Genomic DNA, 21,928 nt, shown 5'->3' with positions numbered 1-21,928 from the left:
GGGAGTTTTCTGGTGCTCTTATAAAGATCCAGGTTTGAAATACAAAATTTAGAAGCCTATATCAACATCTGTAACCTGAAATGTTTACGTCAGGCACCATGGTCATCAGCATATACATTCATACATCATAGAAAAAATATTCACCAATGTCAGGTACCCTTCACATCCTTTCTGATTATCCCCTTTTATATTATATCACCAGCCTAGAAAGAAAGTTATCTAATTACTTACTCCTTGTAAGACTTGAAAGCTGTCATTGCTGGGTGGGGGATCCTGATCTGGGTCAACTCCAACTCTAGAGAGTCATTAGGAAAACAAACAATACAAATGCAAACTATTAGCAGATGGTCAAACTCCCCAGGCAGACGAGAATGTATTTTTAAAAGCAGATTTAAGTGGTTAGTTCAACAGCATTCCACATGTTTATTATACAAGTCATTTAAGGAAAAGTCTTGCTTTAGTCCATCATGCTAAGAGACACATTACAAGTAAGTCCCTTTTTCAATCAACCAGAACTCTTCTCCAGACAGCAGATGTTCATACACAAGCAACTTGGTCTTCCTTGGCTGACTGCCATCACTGCTGTGTCATTTAGAAGCATGCTACTTTGTGCACTGACTAGCAGAGTTACAGCTAGCCTCTTGCTCTGCAAGGAACATGCCTTCAATGCGGCAGACTGTGTACGTAAGAGTACTGTGATGTTAGGCAGGCCTGCAAATGGCTTAGCACGCACTGTTATTTACCCTTTTAAAAATTCAGTTCTTAAGAGGGGATCAGCAAAGTTACTAAGCTTGATCACTGCAGTGTAAACCACAAAGTGCACTTAAGTGCTGCACTGTAACTCCCCCTTGAAAATGCTGCGGGCATGAACTAAAAGGTTTCCTGTTCACATTAACGTGACCCTGTTTGAAGAAGACTGTTAGCGTGAACGAGGAACCTATTAGTTGGTGTCCACAGGGGGGAGTTCCAACACTACACTTCGATGTAGAATGCTGTCCACGCTGCTGTATTCTGAACCGCTGTTCAGACAAGCCTTCAGAAAGCAATTCATTATCTTAGTTTGCTCTGTCTTCTTGGAAATTTCATTATCCTAAATAACATGGGAGTTGTCACAATGGATCAGACCAATAAGCCTAGTCTCTTAAAGTGATCAGTAGCACATGCTTCAGAGGAAGAGGCAGAAAAGCAGACAGTAGGTGGTTACAGACTACCATACCCAAAAAGGGAACTTCCTTGCTATAGCAAAATGCAGGACAATGTAGCACTTTAAAGACTAACAAGATGGTTTATTAGATGATGAGCTTTCGTGGGCCAGACCCACTTCCTCAGATCAAATAGTGGAAGAAAATAGTCACAACCATATATACCAAAGGATACAATTTAAAAAAAATGAACACATATGAAAAGGGCAAATCACATTTCAGAACAGGAGGGGGATGCAGGGGGTGGAGAAAGGAAGGAAGATAAGTGTCTGTGAATAGACACTTACCTTCCTTCCTTTCTTTCCCCACCTGCATCCCCCTCCTGTTCTGAAATGTGATTTGTCCTTTTCATATGTATTCATTTTTTTAAAATTGTATCCTTTGGTATATATGGTTGTGACTATTTTCTTCCACTATTTGATCTGAGGAAGTGGGTCTGGCCCACAAAAGCTCATCATCTAATAAACCATCTTGTTAGTCTTTAAAGTGCTACATTGTCCTGCATTTTGCTTCAGCTACCCCAGACTAACACGGCTACATTTCTATCACTTTTCTTGCTATAGTTATTCAGAAGCTTCAGGGGGTAGCCGAGTTAGTTTGCACAGGATAAACTTAAAAAACAACAAATGGACTAAAAGTGCTACCAGACCATTTGTTATTGTTTAAGTTTACAGTTATTCAGTTAGCGATCGTCTTATACCGGAAATATCCCTTCCAAAAACATCTAACCAATCTTATTCAAGGCAACTAGAGGTTTGTTACCCTTTCAATTGTCAAGTCCTTGCTGAAATCCTACTAAACCAGGATCTCTTGTGACACCAAATTCCACAGACAAATTGTACATTCCACAAGAATCAATGTTAAATGTATTGTCTTTCAATTTTATTGTCTAACTCCTCATATTAGGAGTCAGGGGGAAATGAATAGGAATACATTACATGCTCATTTTGTGTAACAACCACGTACCCTCTTATTTGCTTATTTTTGGAGAAAAAAGGATTGTTTGGTTTACTCTTCACGTATGAAAGATTTTTCCAAGCCACTCGTTACACAGCTCTAACTCTCCACTGTTTTTGCTACATCCTTTTTGAGATGGGAGAACTGAACAGATAATCCCAGGCAAGGGCCTATCAGTGGTGGACAGAAGAGACATGATAAAGTTACAATGAATGGCACAGAGAAGGGAGATTGGCTATCACTATTGCTATTCTATCATTTAAAAAAAAAAAAAGAGGACATCAATGAAACTCAAAGGGAATGAACTTTCAACTGATATGTAAATCTCTCTTCCTCCCCCACACACAGGGAGATTTTGTGTTGTGCCTCATAAAAACACACCCCAAAGAGGAGATAAGGCACATGAACTACAACTCCCATGAAATGCCATGGCAGCATTTCCAAAATGGAAATGTTTGGGTTTTAGCCACAAATTTTCACTATTTAAATTTCTGCCCCAAACGGAAATTCATATGAAAACTTTTCATTGCAGTTTTTTTCTGGAGAGAAAGTCCTCAATTTTTGTTGGTTTTCTTTTGTAGAAGTCAACCTGGTTATTTCCTATCATATAGTTACCTTAGTGTTGTTCTTCAATCATATTTTTCCATCTATTTTAGCCAATTTACAGGATACCAAAATAGGGTTTCCTGGGTTTGATTAGGTTCACCTTCCAGCAATTTTTTAACAGGTATAATATTTGGTGTCCTCCAGTAGTAGCTGATTTTAAGGCAAGTGTTTATTTTTCTTTGCATCTCAGCCACTTCATTCTCAAATTTTTGGGCTTGTACTAACAGGGCCTGGTGAGTTTTTCCTTTTTATCAATTTATTGTAGCAGCTCTTCTTTTTGAGATCATTATCTCTGACGGTACTTCATGTGATTACCTAAAAAAAAGGATATGTGTCTCCCTATTCAGTTCTGTGGTGGAGAGAGATACAAAGAAAATATTTAGATTCAATGTTTTTCTCTTTTTTAATTGGTTCCTTTGCTCCTTATTAGTTCATACTCACCAGCCCCTCCAAGTCTTTGGTATTTTATCTCCTTACTTCCCAACTTCAATACAACCTCACTTCATTATAAAGTGGTCTTCCCCAAAAAAACCTCTTTGTTTAATATCTTTGATTACTTGTTCTTCAAATTCGCTTATCCCTCATAATTCCCATTTTACCCACTGTAATTTATATTCTTTCCTATTGGCTTTATTTAGTTTAGAGTTCCATTCTTTGTCAGATGCCTCTGAGGTTTAAATAATCTCTTGCACCTTAACATTTAACCAAGCTAAATTCCCCTCCCCCTTTTTTTTGTCTAGGGGGCAATGTGTGCCTCAGGCGTCTATTATGGAATATTTATTAAAAGTATGCAAAGTAGAAGGATTTTTATTTCTTCGCTTGACTTAAGAGCCTTTATGACTAGCTCTATCCTTTAAGTAAGTCCCTTTTCTAAAGTTTAAATATCCGAATGCTAGTTTTTGTCAATATTACTCCCACAAAGATATTGGCCATTAGTGGTTAAGCAAGCACCAAATAATTAGTCATCTTTAACTACAATTCACAACAAATCCTGCTATTCCCACCATCAAATTTTAGTGCTGAGAATATAATGAAATAGTCTAGTTCACTTTAGGTTCAAGGCAGAGTTCCAGTTCAGGTCAAGGAAAGCACGTGATGCCGGAGAAAAGTCTCTCAAAGCAAAGTGGTTTCCCTTTACTTGGATGCTCCATAAGCAATTATGAAGATCAATTGCTATGAAAGTCAGTATTTGTTCCTGGACCTTTGAATTTGTACAGGGCTGGACTGACTTACTTGGATTAGCTCTTATATACCAGGTGCTCAGTAACGGTGGCAGCCCAGTCATCTTGAAATTTCACTGAAATAGCCTGCTGGAAAGCCAGATGAACAAGCATACATTGGTTTAGTCCAGGGGCCAGCAACCCACGGCATGCATGCCATCAGTGGCTCATGAGCAGATTTTCATTGGCACAAGGGAGGAAGCTCAGTCCTCCCCTACTCCCTACCTGGCACAGTAGGGAGCCTGCACTGCCACTGGAGCCTCACAACCCGCTGGGGCAGGCAGGGAGTTCAGCTAATTGGCAGGGGGCATTGTGTTTCATGCAGCTGCTAACAGGAGCTGCTCTGCTGGAAATGGAGCAGCAAGATAAGGAGGTGTTATTGGCTTAGATTTATAAACACCTAAAGAGACAGATAGGTGCCTAATGGAAATTGCATTTATTTTCATTTGACTTAATGGGAGTTAGACATCCGGGGTTTTCTGGAGTGCAAAGCAGGTTAGGCATGTGTTTGCCTCTTTAGGCACCCAAATACCTCTGTATATCTGGGCATAGATCTAAGAAACAAAGCTAAAGGCATGCATGCCATGGGAATTGTCAACAAAAGCATAACTCGTGATTTTTCCCTAGGTTACCAGAACTGACTGAAATATGACGACCTATTTTCACAGAGGGGAAAAACAACGTATTAACTTATGAATTCATTTTCATTTCAAAGTGTGCCAAATGGACCCTTCTTTTTATTTTTCCCCTTTTTCAAAGTGTCCTACATCTTTTCTATTCCCCGCGTCTCCTAAAAAAGTTAGTGAAATTTTTCCTTTACAAAAAACTCCTCCAAAAACTGGTGTAACTAATTATAAAAGACTGAAGTTTAAGTTAGTGAAAAGGCATGACATTTTTTTTTACACAAGAGGAATCATTTTGACAATGTTGACAGTTTGAGACAAGACTTTTTTCTAAAACAAAACTGAGTCCTTCTGGCTCCCTAAGAGAAAAAAAAAAACTTTAAAAATTGCAACCAGCTCAGTGTTACATTCAGACACTCAGTGCACCTTTAGCTCCCCTAAGTGCTCCCAGGAGGTGTGTGTGTTCCACACCTTAGACCAGCAAGTTTTTAACTGCAGTGCAGACCTACCCTCAGGGCACTAGCTCAGCTAACACTAGTGTGTGTATTTCTCCTTAACTTGTAATTTACACCTCCAGCTGTAGTGTAGATGTGCCCTTGGAGGCTTACCTGAGCTCACTTAAGAAGTCTGAGAGAGCGCCAAAAATTAAGCCCATGTATCCCAACATAAGAAAGAAAAAGATTCTTTTAACAGAATTTTTCTGGAGTGCTGCAGATATCTAAAACTCTGATCTTAATGATTTTTTTAAATCCTGTGTTACTAAAATGGTAAGAGCTGCATCTTTATTTAATTTATTAATGAAGCTGCTATAAGGAGGGCTATTATTGACTTTAAAAAGTATATAAATAGAAGTGAATAAGTTAAATCTCGGCTCGGCACGCCACTTCTGAAAGGTTGCTGACCCCTGGTGTAGGCACTGATTGGATAATGTGAACTGAAGGGCATGTCAGCCGCAATGCAGCCAACAGCAAGGCAGTGTAATCCCAGCGCACATTACTATTTTCTCTGTTATACACGCTGACAATCCATAGCTGCAACATATGGTTCCTAGGATTGAACAGGCGCAGTGTTTGCTTTGGCAACAAAGATTTGGCCAATAGAAGATGAATTTCTCCTTTCAGAATCAATTCCTTGTTTTGGTACGTAAAACCAGATGACTACAAACTGTTTTAGTCACCATTTTCATTCTGGTCTTGGAATATTCAGTGGAATTTACACAGACACAACCAAGTAACAGTATTTAGAGCCAATTTAAGTGGCCCCGTATGAGAATATTTATCTATTTTCAGACTATGACCAGTTAATCTTTAAGACATGTTTTAATTAGTAAATGGATTATCATTGAGCTTTCATCTGCCAACTGAGTTCCTTAACTCCCAACCTTTCCTTTTCATTGCCATTTCCTTAACCAACGTGGTTTGGAAGGGATCTAGAATTACAGCATCACTCTTGGTGCCATAGTAACTGCTCAGATGTGCCACCTGTGACCCTAAAGCCGAGCACTGGCATCACTGTAGTTCAGCAGGCCCTTCCCCACTTTGCATGCACACGTTCATGAGCCCAGCCCAGGGGTGAGCAATAATTTTTTGCTGTGGGCCACATCAGAAATTTTTTAAGTGGCCCTGGGCCGCACCAGAAGGGGCAGGGCCTGAAACAGAAGGGGCGGGGCCAGGATACTTCTAGGCTTCCCCACCCACAGACCATAATTGGTCTGGAGGTGGGGGAGCACCTTTGCCCCTCTTCCCAGGTTCCCCCTAGGCTCCCATGCCCCTGGTGGTGGGAGGAGACTTAGCATACTCCCTCTTTTGCCCCCAAGCCAATCAGGGTTTGGGGGCAGAGGAGTGCGCAAAGTCTCCTCCCACCCTGCCAGGAGCGTGTTGTGTTTCCAAGCGCCGTGTGCTCCTTGCAGGGTGGAGGAGATTTTGCACACTCCCTCTGCCTCCAGACCCTGATTGGCCTGGAGGCAGGGGAGCGTGTGAAGCCTCCTCCCTCCCTGCCACTAGCATGTGCTTGCTTCTAAACACCACGTCTCCTCCCAGGGCGGAGGAAACTTCGTGTGCTTCCCCCCCGACCTCCAGGCCCTAATTGGCCTGGGAGCAAGGAGAGTGGCAGGGTCTCCACAAGCTGGATCAACCCACTTGGCAGAATGGATCTGGCCCGGGGAGGCCCTTTTGCCCACCTCTGGCCCAGCCCCTGTGCTACTATCATGACTTCTGCCCACACACAAATCTCCAGAACAAACTCAAAGGGTACATCTACATTGCAATGCTATTTCGGGATACCAAAGTATCCCAAAATATTTATCATCCCATTTCTTCACAGCAAGCCCGTTATTTCAGGCTCGCTATTCCGACATCTCTGTAAACCCCATTGTACAAGGAGTAAGGGATGTTTTGGAATAGCGCTTTATTTTGAAATTAAAATGAGGCAATAATTCAATGCTATTTCAAAATAGCTTAAGAAGCTTAAATTGCGTATCTCAGAATGCGTATCTTATTTTGAGTTATGGTGCAATGTAGATGCACCCAAAGGGAAAATTAACATGAAAATAAATTGGCAAGAAACACTTTTAAAAACCTGGTTGATCCTAACTCTGAGAAACTCCACATGGGGCCATAAGCAGAGCAGCTCCAATACATGGTGATATTGCCCAAGTCCAGTCCTCCGAAAGCCTGAAATGGAGGGCAAGAATTTATCATAGTCTAACCTCTGAGTGTTGGTAGTACTTTAACTACTCTGGTTCTTACTGCAACTTGTTTCAGTGTTGGTCTGTTTGTGGCTCTAAAAACCAACTAATTGGTTGGGAACTCCTGTGGTACCACAGGACTCATTAAAGATGCACCAAAGGAATGTAATTTGTTACACTCTGTACATCTTCAGCAGCCCACAACAGACCCTGTCTATCAGTTCATGGACATTTGGAAACTGATCTTGATTCCTATCCCATTGAACTCAATACATTAGGTCTGATTAGCCCTTTCTTTGGGAGAATTCCAATAAGGGACAGTCCTGCAACCCTTATGTGAGTTGATGTTATTCTTGCAAGTAATCCGTTTGGAAGTCATGTAGGCCACATGCAGTAAGGATTATATGATCAAACTCATGACTTCCAACATAACAGAAGTTAGCTGAAGCTAGAACCTGTTAACTCTCTTTCCTAAGTGTGTGGTGGGATAGAAGGAATCTGTTATCCAAATTTTAGGGGTAAATATAGAAAAAAATAAAAAAGAGTAAAGCCTGCTTGTGGGAACCACACCCTTTCAGCTCCATGAATTAAGCTAATTCAGAATTACAGAAACGATGCACTCATTTGAAAAACAGCAGCATGGCATAGCTTAGAAAGATAACACAGACTTTGGGTTAGAAAAGTGAAGAAAGCCAAGCACCAGGTTAATTTTATACTGAGGAAACCAATGTCACCTGAAGTACAGCCAGCGGCTTTCATTTATCTCTTCCACCGATGAAGCATGATCACCAACTCTGGTACAGCACAAAAATGGAATGTAAGTAACAGAAAATGTTTGAGAGCCGGTGTCTTTGGCCAAGCTACCTGGCTCAAAATAAAAAACAACAGAAACCCAACTGAAAACAAACATACAACATAAAAATGGAATACAAAATGATAACAAAAAATCATAGAAAGTAAAAATGATAGCACTGTATGACAAACATTTACTAATAGCATCCCTTAGTTTGTTTACATACAACCATGTGGTGATAATCACATCCAGAAATCAACTCCAAGAAAAGGGATCCAAGCATGTTTTCCACAGACTTTTTATATAACAACAAAGTATATGTAACAGGTGGATGTCCAACCGGCTGAAAGCCCCTACTCAAAGAGGTTATCAGTGGGTCACTGTCAAACTGCATTTAGCGTGGCTTTGCAAGGATCGGTCTTGGGTCTTGTATTATTTGGCTTTTTCATTCATGGCTTTGGTAAGGGAGTGGATAGCATTGTTATAAAGTCTGCAGATGACACCATGCTGAAAGAGTTGCAAGCACCTTAGAGGACAGGATGGGAATTCAAAATGACTGACAAATTAGAGAATTGGTCTAAATTCAACAAGATGAAATTCAGTAAAATTCAGTGAAAGTGCAAAATAGTACATATTGGAAGTAAAAAAAACCAAATCAAATGCAGAACTACAAAATGGGGAACAGTATTGCTGAAAAGGACCTGGAAGTTATAGTGGATCACAAACTGAATCCAAGTCAACAATGTGATGCAGTTGTTAAAAAAGTTTAACATAATTCTAGGGTACATTAAAAGCAGTGTCATATGTAAGTCAAAGACGGTAATCGTCCAATTCTACACCGAGCTAGTGAGGTTTCAGCTGGAATAGTGCCCAGTTCTGGGCACCACATATTAGGAAAGATGTGGACACACTGGATAGAGTGCAAAGGATAGCTACAAAAATAATAATAGCTTTAGTAAACTAGGGAAGTAAGTGACTAGTTGACTATCTGACAAGCATAAGCTTATCAGATAGTTGACTAGTGATGCGACTAGTTGATTCCCCCGCTTGCTGCCTGTATCAGAGAGAAGCAGCAAGGGATGGGCGAGCAGGAGCCGGTGCTGGGGGCAGATGGCTTAAAAGCTGGTTCCTGCAACATCATCTCCGCGGGGGGCAGGAGAGGCAGAGGCACAATGGGAAAGAGTGAGCAGGGACGGAATCAGTCTTCACTTGTGCCGCTTCTACTGCGATTCTGCTTTTGAAATGCACAAGAGCCCTACCAGGGCTCATTTAAAAAGGAAGCCCTGCAGGGAAATCCCATCAACTATCCAATTAGTTAATCTAAATTTAACATCCCTATAGTAAACCTGACCTAGGAAGTAAGATTAAAAAACTGGACATGTTCAATCCTGAGAAAAAAAGACGACTCATGGGGGACCTGATAAAAGTCTTCAAATATACTAAGGGCTGTTATCAAGACAACTGTGATCAACTGTTCTCCATGTCCACTGAAGGTAGGATAAGTAGTAACCGGCTTAACCTGCAGCAAGGGAGGTTTAGGTTAGGTATTAAGGGCAGTTAGGCTCTGCCGCAGACTTCCAAAGTAGGTTGTGGAATCACTAAGTGGAGATTTAAGAACAGGTTGGACAAACCCTGTTAGAGATGGTCTTGGTGTACTTTCTCCTGCTTCAGTGCAGGGCCTGGACTTTACCTCTCAAGGTCCCTTCCAGCCCTACATTTATGACTGGTTACACATATACATATATGATTAAATCCAGTAACTTTTTTTGTGAGGGTACTGCCTGGTACGCAGTACCAGCACCTCCAGATGTAGTACCGGTACCTCCAATCAGAGCTCAACAACTTTTCCCCTGGCCTACCGGCACTTTTTTTTTTTTAAACAAAAAAGCACTGATTATATCTATGGTATAACTATAGATTAAAGATAGATTGTGTGTGTATATATATATATATATATATATATATATAAAATATATGGACAATTCATATACAAACACATGTATATATAAAAACTATATATTTAAAAAAGTTACAGGTTACAAAGTTGAACATTCTAAAGTTAACTTTAATTCTGGCACTAGCTATCTTGTGCAGGTTGCAACACCTACAGTTAAAGATGTTTAAGTCTTTCCATTCTCAGATCCTCTTTCAGTTGCTTATAAACTGTGCCACTCTAGTAGGCTGCTATTTTCCATGTCCTATTTCTGTCCCAACTATTTTTGGAAGATTACAGCAAAACTTATTGAGCTTTTTCCCCAGAACGAGTTTAGGGAAAAATAAAATTTTTACTCACGTTAAATTATCCCTCCAACCATTCTGTTGAGAAGCTCTAGTACCTCCATGCTTTGGAATAGAGATTTTAAACTCGGATGGGAGGGCACCTTGGGATGTGCTTTTTGGCACCCTTCCCTCCTCCCACCTAATAACACACACAGTATTAACTGCTCTTCTACAGTGGCACCAAACACAGGAACTGAGAGCTGGGAACCAATCTCTCTAGGCAGTGCAAAGACCAAAACAGTTGGACTTGAAGGAAAAAGGGATTAGGGCCACAATGGGGTGAAGAGGACCTATTGGTCAAGGAGACCGTGAGCCAATGGGAGGGTAGGGGTAGCCAATGGGAACTCAAAATTGTGGGGTAGCTGGGGAAGAAGATTGGGAGAGGCTGAGATCAGACACAGAGCCCTGGAAAAAAAGGTAGGACTCAAACAGAACCTGGAGGAAAAGACGACTGGAATGAGCCAGGCCTTAGGAAGGGGACAAAAATGATGCCACATGATGGAATTTCTGCCTATGAAATCTCAATTCATACCCCTATGCAGATTATAACTCATCTTTTAATCACACTTCCTCCATAGGACACTTGTCACATTTAGTGCACTGGATCATGCTCCCTGAAGGAGTTTGCTTTTGGATATTTTGTTTTATCCCCTCATTGGTCAGTATCTGATCCTCTCTCTCATTTATTGTACATCATTCAATTTCTCATTGCTTAAATCTTTGTAACTGAATAAAATGGACTACAGGACTTCCAGTAAAAATCCTGCTATTTCAATAGTAACTAGGCATGTCACTATGCATCATTTAAGTAAAAGAACAAACAAAACAAAACAAAAACAACCCTATAAAGTTAGTATTGGAAATGAAAGCCTCTTCCTCAGCAAGAACAGTGCTTACTTCTATCTTTATCACAAACTATTTTACAGTTCTTACAATCTAGAAAAAGTGGGTTACTAATTAAAATTAATGTTTTGAAATGAATCAATGACAGCTACTTGTAATGACTATTCCGATTCACCTCGTTTGAACCAAAAAAGAAGAAGACAGTCTGAATGTTGCTATTGAAGCAAAATGCAATCACTGAAAAAAGGAAGCAGTACCCTAACATCTGGTTCCTAGTGAACAATGACAGACCCTTATTTTGAGCTATAAATGCAAAAGTTCCCCTTCTCTGTGAGAAGTACAAGTGAAATCTTAAGTCGGTCACCTTCTAAACAGGAACTCTGACAACACTTCTGATTTATTATCTTGTCAGATCTCTCTGAAGTTTGTTAGCTGCTTCAGGCAGAAAAAAAATTGTCTTGGCTTTCATCACCACATGGGAGTAGACTCCATTTTTTAAAACTATTTTTTTTACTAACTTATCAAAGCAAAATGTATTTTCCAAACAAATGCACTCCTCCAAGAACATTACCATTCGGGTACTTAAATGTAATCTTCCAAAGACATCTGTGAGATGCAAGAAACTCAAAACATTTGAGTGGAATGAAAAATTATTATTTCTAGTGTTTAAATTTAACTCATTTAGTTTCCAATGGTCGAATCTAAAATGGACATAACTTTCCAATCAATGGAAGCGTGGAAGAATTTTATTAAAATTCTGGACTGTAAAAGCTGGACTTTCATAAACTCACTATGCTTACGGCTCAAGAATTAAATTGAAGTTTAAGGTTGACAATATGAAAATATATGAAGTGTTTAAACTAATATAATTTTCATTTTGTCTTATTAGATTGACAAAATGGAAATACATACTGTTTAATTGCACTTTAAGTTCATCTATTACAAATTAATAGTGCATCATGTTCTGAAAATCTCTTCTCTTCTAACCCACTAGCTATACTCAAGCACAATGAATTAAAGTTGAAGATAAAGTAACAGGATTGGCCCTTAATCTTTCTACTTTTATTGCTTCCTACTCAACCATTAATCTTACTTTTATGTGCAAAATGAAAATTAAAGGGTTAAACTTTACATCTGTGGAGGCAGTACTGATGGGAGTAGAAGCCAGAAATGCTATATACCAATCACAACTGTTATCAATCGATTTTGACACACTAGCAAATTATTTTGGGCCCTGCCCCCATCCCAAGTGTCTCTTCTCTACGGAGTTAACTCAGTTCTTACTTGGGCATTGTCTCATGCTCCTTCCCCATCCACACACAAAAACCTCTCGTTTGAAGTTAATGGTGCTTTAAACTCAGGTTAGCTAGCCGAGCTGAAGATATGGGCCAGCCCACTAGTGCCACTTTCTCTCAGGCTGGTAACTCAGTCTGTATCCACACTGTATGAGTGCTGGTAATCCACCAGCACCTTCCCACAATTCTCACTTGCCCAGGAGAAACAATTTTACACACAATTCCCTGGGAAAGAATCACAGAGCAGCTCAGATTATCTGCAGTCCGAAGAACATGGGATGTGCCCCAAGAAGTCTGGGTGACACACACAGAGGAGTACAGCACCAAGAGAACACACTTACTCAGGTGGGGCTTTGCATTTCTAGCTGCTCACATCCAGGCTAGGCCAACCTGCTAGTGCTGATCACCCAGGCTAACCCTGTAGTGAGGATGTGTAATGCAGATGGTTTCCCCTTTTCAAGCTGGAATACTACCAACTACCTCACAGGGGTTTTGTGAGGATTCATTAACCTTTATTAATGAAGGTGTACAATTAATAGTCATTTGTAGCAGGATTAGAGGAAAACCACTCAGTTCCACAGGATACCAGCCTTTTCTATTGTTCCTGAACTGCATCGTTGCCCCCTCCCACTTACTCTAATAAATGAACAAAAAGCAGTGTTTACCCTGAATCTCTTTTCTATTAAAGCACCTTGTATATAATTAAACCCATCTTAACTCTCAGCCTATCAGGGCACATATACACTGCAGGGCAAAAGTCGAATTAAGATACGTAACTTCAGCTATGTCAACTGCATGGCTGATGTCGAAATGGTCTAGTACGGCTTTTGGTGCTGTCTACACAGCAAGGCTACGTCTAGACCGCAAGCCTCTTTCAAAAGAGGCTTTTTCGAAAGATACTTTCGAAAAAGAGCATCTAGACTACAATCAGTACTTTCAAAAGAGCACTTTCGAAAAAAGGCATTATTCCTCGTGAAATGAGGGGTACCGCCATAGAAAGAAAAGCCGCGTTCTTTTGATTTAATTTCAAAAGAACGCAGCTGTAGTCTAGACGCAGGTGAAGTTTTTCCAAAAAAACCCTGCGGTCTAGACACAGCCCAAGAAGTCAAAGGAAGAACACTCTTTCGACTTCCCTTACTCGTTTTGAAATGAGGCTTACAGGAGTAGGAGTAAGAAGTCCTCCAGGTCAACATTATGTCGAAATAACGGCTTGCAGTGTAGACATGCATTTTGTTATTTTGAAATAGCGTCAGTTATTCCAAAATAACACTGCTCTGTAGACATACCCTCGCGCTTTATTTCCTGCAATCTAATTTAAAGAGCATAAGTGCCAGGGGGCTAGGCATCATCCATGGAAAGAAATGCAGTGACAGTATCCTGCATTCTATGCTGCACCTCAACTGAGCCCTTTATGCCATGAGGTTGCTTCTGTTTGAGACACAGGCTATGACACTAACATGTTAAGTCCACTTCTGAACTTCATTGGGAAAGTGCTAAGCTTTATCCCTCTGCTGCCCTCCTATAACAGAGGGGACATTTTATTTCTCAGTGACTGGCACTGTATCATGAGAAGAGACCATCGATCACCACTTGTGTTTCTGCCCCCTGTTCAGTTGCACGTGGCTGCCGCAACTACACCAGTTCCAGTGAACACTGTATAGGGCTCAGTCAAATACTGCATTCTGTAACCAGAAGGCTATGAACAGATTTATAGAATTACACAGATACAAATAAAAAGAGAGGTTAAACATTTTTGGCCCTGGGCTGCTTGCGATATTTCAAAGCGGCAACACTGCGGGGACCTCAGAGTCTGGCCCCAGGATCCACATTGTGCTGCTGCTTTGAAGCACTCCTTCCACTCTCTTATAGAGGCTGCGGGGGAGAGGGAAGCGACTATTTGACTAGTGTCTTGACTGTCCGATAAGCATTTACTTATGGATAGTTTACTAGCTGTTCACATCCCTATTCTCTTCAGCTGCCAAAACCCTAATATCCATCAGGTATGCTCCTGGTATAACAATGGCTTGGTGGGTGGAAGGCTGGATGGAGCCATTATTTTCTAAGGCTTTTGATTCCCATAAGTTGCTTCAAAATATATATTCATATAACCTCAGTGCATCTGTATATTGGAAGTTTAGCCAAACTCTTATGATTACATACCATACCCATCATCTTTAATGCTTTCCATGTCTTCAAGCCTTTTCAGCCCCTTGAATGTTTTTATAGTTATAATACAGTAATTGGAATACACATAGTATAGCAAGATCCTGATTGTTTTAACAGTCCAGGAAATACCACATGTGTTTGCATAACAGCCTGTTTAATTGGGGCTGATCCAGTTCCCATTAAAATCAAATCCCACTGAAATCAGTGGGAGCAGGATCACATCATTATCAGGGACCAACAGATGGAGAATGGTGTTCATTCATTAGATATGGAAGTTGGGATACAAGCATCCTATTATCTCCTTGTAGGATACAAGCAATTTCTATTCAAATCAGTGGATGTTACTTGCATCCTGCTAAGGAGCTCAGGGCTCCAGATGTTTTGGCTCATAGGGATCCTATTATACTATACATCTATGCAGTGTCAATGGCAATAACTTCTTGTTTAATTCTCCTTGCTTATACATCTATACCCCTAAAAATCTAGAGATTCCTAACAAGCATCACACAGATAGTTTTAGTGTATTAGCAACTAGCACAGTGGAGGGGGTTTTTTTCTTTTAAAAAATACTTTAAGATTGCCCGGTATTTGGATGTGTACTGACCTAATGTTCAGCCATGACAACATGGGCGTTGTGCCTCCACCAATAATCCAGACAGTGAAAAAGACGATAAGAAGAGTTGTTGAGAACATCATTTGATGGGAGTAAGTAGCAGTGTCTCGGATGGCCAGAGCAAATGCCATAGCTCCCCTAAGACCTGCACAGAAAGAAAGGAACGAACCAGGTGAATTTCTCAAGCTCCTCTGACAGTTTTCATGGCAATTCTCTAAAATTCGTTCAGTCTAACCCCCTCACCCATACAAGAAGGGACTGATTATTTCTCCCCACTGCATCAGCTTTTTAAAATAACCAAATACTATGAAAATGCCACCTCATCTGGTCTGTGAGATGTATGACAACAGTATTATGATGTCCTGCACAAACCCTTTATCATCTCTGGTAAAGGGACTATGTTATGTTAAGCAGGGGGTGTGTTCCAGCTATGCTCAGTTGGTTATAGTTCTTTATAAACCAGAGTCAGCAGGCGTAAGTTAGAGCAGCACCAAGACTGCTCTAATCTATGCCATGGCTCAGGGCAGAGCATATCTGCCCTGAAAATGGCAAAGCAGTAACAAGCTACCGGCCACAGCATTTTCATAAACATGATTATAAGTCCAAAAATAATTGTATGAAGATGACAAATATTTCCAGAAAAGCTTGTGGGAAAAAGTTGCATGCTGACTGAAGCAAAAACATTTTTTTGAAATTAAGAAGCTCCCTGCATCCAGAAATAGCAAGTAAGTCTTTCAATTTGTTCCCACAACACTAAAACCAGTGTTGCCATAAAAGAGCTGTGAGCTTGGGAGAATTCTGGGTAATAACATACTTCTAAGTACTACACACAGCTTACAGGCTTTCAAAATTCTAGCAGCAAGGCCCACCCAGACAGGCAGCCATGGACTTATTTGTAATAATAGTAAAAATATGCAGTAATTTGTTTTTATTAGTAAGGAAACACAAACATTAGCAGCTCACTTGAGATATGGAAAGCAGAAGAAAAAGATTTCCATTAGTAGAATTTCCACTTCCTTTTCTTTCATTCTAGCCCTAGGTGGATTTTGCACACGTATATGTCTGACAGCATTGGTCCTGTCATTCTGAAAGCTATTTTCTGAGGGGAAAATATTGCCAAACATTTCAGTCTCCCTCTCCTTTCTATCCGCAAAATTTAAACACAAACATTTTGAAGCGTGTTAGTCATAGCCATGCAGAGGTCATCTCGCTGCCAGAGGCCAATGACCGACTCCTCTCAGAATCATGCCAGATTCTGATCTGTTGTTTGTAAAGAAATGAAATTAAAGAATAGGAAATAGCATAGCATCTTTATACAGTGTCTAAGTTGACTGCTACTATTTTAAAACAAAAGCCTTTTTCCTGCTCAGAAATTACACATTAATTATGAAAAGGAGAATTTTCACATGAAAGAATTATTTAGGTTTATGTAACACATAACTATTGCTTCACCAAACACTTTTACCTGAAAACATCATCATGTGCTGAAAGTTCCAGCTGATCTTGTGCCTTCTACCCAGATTCAAGAAGAAAGAGAGAGGATAGATGTGTGCAGCTCTGCCCAAAAAGATCGCTATCTGATCATAGCTGGGGGTTAAGGATCCACTGGTCTTAAGATAAATACACAATCGCTGATACCTTCTCCATCATCATGTTACTGGAAATTTAATGCAACCCACACACTAGAGCAAAAGATAAGTGACTTATAAACGTACACTGACAGTAAAAAGGTCTTTATTAGATTGATTACTGTATTTATACCTTATTGCAATATAGAAGTTTGACAATGAATATACAGGCAGTCCCCGAGTTACGTACAAGACAGGGACTGTAGGTTTGTTCTTAAGTTGAATTTGTATGTAAGTTGGAACTGGTACATATTGTAGGGGAAACTCTAGCCAAACATTTCTCCAGAGCTCAGTTTTATTCTCCCACACCTCACTTCCCTCAGTCTTTTATTCTCAAGCTGAGGTGTCTGCTGAGAAAAGCCGCTCCGCGTCTCCCTGGTCTGCTGGGGGGGGGGGGGGCGCGCTAGCTTTGCGTCTCCCTGGTCTGCTGCGGGGGAAGCAGCTAGTGCGGGGTTGCCTCACCCCGTTTGTAAGTAGGGATCCGATGTAAGTCGGATCCATGTAACCCGGGGACTGCCTGTATAAAGGCTATTTGATTCATACTGAAATGTAAAAAATATAAGTTATGACATATTCAATAAAGAATATGCTTCAGAGAGATTGAAAACACATCTACATTGGATTTCGTATATTTACTGATAAAAATAAAATATGGACTATGGGTACAGAGGAAGAATGGAGATAGATTTAATTATGGGGACAAATTGAAGGCAGGCAGCAAGGAATTATTGCATATGGCACCATTGGAAGGCCAAAAGCCTCCAATGGTGGGGCAATGCTCAACAAAACATCTAGGAAAGCTCCCTAATTTACTAAAAATCCAGTGACTCTAGTTACCAAAATCATGTTTTAGAAGAGGAACCGGAGATGGTTGAAAGAAAATTCCAGTCACTTCATGACATAAATGGTAGCCATTTTCCCTCTCTATATTCACTGTGAAGAAAAGTATCTGAGTGTTCAAATAAACAATTAAACAGCACCATTCTATCTCAACATTCCCTCTAAACTGCATGGCAGCACAGCACTGCCGCTGCTTAATCAGCTCTGCCCCATCAGGCAACTCTGTGGGCAAGTCCTGAGCTCTTGACTGGGTGGGGCTGATTAAGCAGCAGTGGAACTGTGCTGCCGTGCACTTACAAGGAACCTTGTTCTATCTAGAAGGAACCTTATTCTATCTACACCAACTCAAAGGTACTCCAGGGTAATTCTTCCAGTAGCCTGAGGAATCTCAAAGATACAGCTTTGGTCATTTGCTTCAGTAAATATAACATTAGAAAGCGGAGGCAATGCACTCTTACGCACAAGAGAAATCAAGCTGTGCTGAGAATTCAGAAAGAGACAAGAGGGTTTCAATGTTGAAATAGCAATAAAACTTGCAGTGGTGTGAGTATCTCTCTGGGAAGCTAAGGGTTTTGGTTTTAGAAACCAAACTGCCTCATTCCCGATCATATTTTCAGATCTGGCCTTTGGGTAAAGACCACAAATATAGGTCCTCGTGACCACTTAATGACTGCAAGAGCAGTAACTAGCACTATCTTGATAGTGCAGGGGCCACTGTTAGTTCCCTTCCAGACACCTCTACAGCTTATTCCTCTTCCTTCAGGACTGTCAATATTGGATTCAGCCTAAACATGGGGGATGGGCTCAATGGGGGGGATGGCTGTGTTCAAGATTATGGAGACATGGGGAACAAATAATGAGCTCTACACCCATTTATTTTTAGTAGCAGCTCTTACCACACCCAGAGGGAAGAGGGGAAAATTGGGCGGGGGGGAGAAGAATAAGCCAGGAAAGGTAGTGGAATACAGGGGAGGAAAAGAGGACAGAACAAAAAAGGAGGGTAAAGATGGCATTATACAAGAGAAGAGGTAAGTCCCATGGCATCACAAAGTTGTACAGAAGATTAATGCAAAAGGCTCATATAAGGACAGTTGCATATTCCCCGTGTGACCCTTGTTTCATGTCTGGTACAGGAAAGGTGTGGGGAGATGGACAAGACAAGGGAAACGCCAATTTTCAAGTAAAGAAACCGAGAATTACAAGAAAAGATAAGCAGACATGATATAAATACTGAAAAGAGTGAAAGAGAAAAATAAGAGGATAAAGAAGCAGAAGGGGGTCAGATGCAAACAACAACAGCTTCTAAGTTAGATCATGTTTGTGTATCTAGGCTGTTTTATTTTCACAGAAGGCATCCAAGCTCTCACTGAGTTTGGGAGAAAAGTAGAGTGGGATGCAAATGTTCTTCTGCTGCTGCTTCTGTTCTGTCATCATGCCTTAATGTGCAGCTGTTCAAATGCCACCTATTAAAGTATTACAAATAAATTTGCCTTTATGCTAAAGCATATGCATACTCAAAACCAACAACAAAACTCACATCTTTGGCTTAAGCCAGGGGTTCCCAAGCTTTGACACGGGGACCAGTAAATCCATTCGCAAGCTTTCGGAGGGCCGGTAACAGTCATGTGCATATTTGCATATTCATTAAGCAAATTACAAATATGCAAATACATTGTTTTTGGTCCTCCCAAAGCCCCCAGGGCCAGCTTTAGCAAAGCTTTTGATACGGCCACCCACAACATTCTTACCAGCAAGTTAAGGGACTATGGATTGGAAAAATGGACTGTAATCCAATAAAACCTTGCACCACTATATCATGTATTGAAAAGGGGCTCATTTATTTTCAGAAAGCTGACACCATCTCTCCATTCTGACACATTGTAGTGCCTTTAAACCTCACTGTCAGCAGTGGGGATATTTAAAAGGCACTGCTTTTACATTTTTATTCAGGATCTGCGTACGCCCTGCACTGTCCTGCTCCCCGCTGGCCGATTCTTTCCCCCCGCCGTTCTGGGCCAGCCCCGATGTCCGCCAGCCGATTCTCTCCCGATCACTCCTGGCAAGCCCTGCTGCCCTCGCCAGCCCTGCTTCCACGGACCGGTTCCCCAGACAGCCCCGCGATCTCCCCCAGCCAGTCTCACTGCCCCCGCCAGGCATTTCCCCCCGCCATCTCCCCTATCCAACCCCACTGCTCCCACCCCCCCGGGTGGTCCTGCTTCTGCCAGCCAGTTCCCCCCCCCCCAAGTCAGCCCTGCTTCCACCGGCCGGTTCCCCTCCCATCTCCCCCGGCTAGCTCCACTGCCCCGACCCTGCTTCCCTGCGGCCCATATCAACTTCCCCTCCCCCCTCCACGGCCAGCAATAAGAGCTCACCTGGTAACCCTCACTATACCTCTGCCAGGAGCCTGAAACATATGGCTGCATCCGCCCAGCCCGGCTGGGGGCTTGGGGAACCTGGCGCTGCACAGGCTCTCCGGAAGCCCGAAACACCCTGGCAGCCATGCTGAGGCCCGGTTTTTTTTCCCGCAGCCCGGTACTGGGCCGCAGCCCATAGTTTGGGAAATGCTGGCTTAAGTTATTGACTGTTACCTCTTATTTTATGCTCAGCTCTGGAGAATTTGAGGGTACAGCTGGGCATACACTATGGTCTAGATTGTAAAATTATAATAAAAACTAAAAATACATGAGGGATAACATCTGAAGCAGAAAGAAGATTTAAAAGTTAACAATAAGGCAAAGATTAAAGCAGTCACCCTGTGGCTTTGGAGAACTCACTCCAAAATAGGGAGAACTTCTCTGATAAATTGTTTCATACTGTATTCAAATCACAAGTGGTTCCCTGTTGGGTGAACTAACCATATGAGCAACCTACGAGGTTTTTGTGTACCATATTGTGTATTAAAAAGAGCTTTGGAGGAGGCTGTATTTTCCTCCTTCGCATCCGTCCCTTTCTCCTCAACAAACTGATTCAGAAAAATAAAAAGGCCTAGGGAATCCTCTTTGATTTCCACTACTTTTCTGAGCGATATAAAAAGGGGTTGTGACCTATGGCAGGAGGGGGGTGCCAGGTCTGAGAGGGGATTGTAACCTAGGACAAGGGTGCAGGAAAGAGAACAGAGGGTTGGGGGAGGGGGCAGGTGCAGATGCTTGCTGGGAGTCGTTTACCTCAGGCAGGCTCCCTGCCCACAGCAGCTGGTTGGGGGGGGGGGGGGGGGGCATGAACTCTCAATGCCACATGTCAGGGGGGAGGGGAACCTCCATGAGCTGCCTGTGCTGAAAGTACGCCCAGGTAGCTGCAAGATTATTCTGGGGGTGAGGGCAGTGCACTAAGCCCCCGCCCCCAAACACACAGTGTACAGGGAGTTCATGGCCCCTGCAATCGGCTGCTTTGAACACCATGGGGAAACATGGCAGGCAGGGAGCCTGATCGAGGCTCCTGATGGGCCACGGGTTGGCGACCAGCTGGATCCAGCAATTTGGCAGGCTGGATCTGGCCTACTGGCTGTATTTTGCCTGCCCCTGTTGTGATGGCCGGAATTACCACAGAGTTAAAGAACGAGATAAACTCATAGAGGATGGACCCATCAATGGCTACTAGAGTTTAGGGACACCATTCCTGTCAATTCTGGCTGTTGGTCAGATGCTGGGAATGGGCAATAGAGGATGACCTGTTCTAGTCATGCCCTCTGAAGTATTTGGGCTTTGGTCATTGATGGACCACTGATCTGGATCTGTGTGGCCACTCGTGTCTGTAATAATGTCAGGCAATACAACATACTTCCCTGTGTTTTAAAACCTGGAGAAGGTACACTTTACTGAGCCATTTTCTGTTTTACCAGAGACGAATTAAGGCTAGAGAGGTCCTGGGTTGGCTAAAAGCCCAACATCACAAAAACCCACAACCACAATATCATCCTGCTTTATTGAGCCATTGCTGTTAACAGACAGTTAGCATTCTCTTATTTGGAATTTGGCATTGCAGGGTTTTTCAGTTATTTGCCCTCAGCTAATTCCTTTCCCAGATTTATGCAAAGGAGTGTCTAAGGGCATATCTACACTACAAAATTAAGTCAGCGTGAGGCAGCTTACATCAAATTAACTATATAAGCATACACACAAGTGTTCCTCCTGCTGCTATAACTCACCTGCTGTGCTCACCTAGTAAATCCAACTTGAC

The 21,928-nt window shown here is 41.8% G+C and overlaps 1 protein-coding gene across 2 annotated transcripts in view; it reads right to left on the bottom strand.

Annotated features, from left to right (window-relative positions):
- SLC9A7 (solute carrier family 9 member A7) overlaps positions 1 to 21,928 on the bottom strand; it is a 124,007-nt gene that overhangs the window by 23,919 nt on the left and 78,160 nt on the right. Inside the window, exons 11-14 of one of the 2 annotated variants that reach the window (XM_075916189.1) lie at positions 16,750 to 16,861; positions 15,276 to 15,429; positions 8,029 to 8,088; positions 232 to 295 (exon numbers count right to left, since the gene is read on the bottom strand). In XM_075916189.1, the coding sequence (XP_075772304.1) occupies positions 232 to 295; positions 8,029 to 8,088; positions 15,276 to 15,429; positions 16,750 to 16,861 (390 nt within the window). The remainder of the gene's footprint in view (positions 1 to 231; positions 296 to 8,028; positions 8,089 to 15,275; positions 15,430 to 16,749; positions 16,862 to 21,928) is intronic. The other variant, XM_075916197.1, reaches the window with a different exon arrangement.

The sequence above is a fragment of the Pelodiscus sinensis genome, chromosome 1, assembly GCF_049634645.1.
Source record: "Pelodiscus sinensis isolate JC-2024 chromosome 1, ASM4963464v1, whole genome shotgun sequence".
NCBI classification, from domain to species: domain Eukaryota; kingdom Metazoa; phylum Chordata; order Testudines; family Trionychidae; genus Pelodiscus; species Pelodiscus sinensis.
The sequence above is the reverse complement of the archived record's forward strand: the minus strand, read 5'-3'. Positions and strand labels throughout refer to the sequence as shown.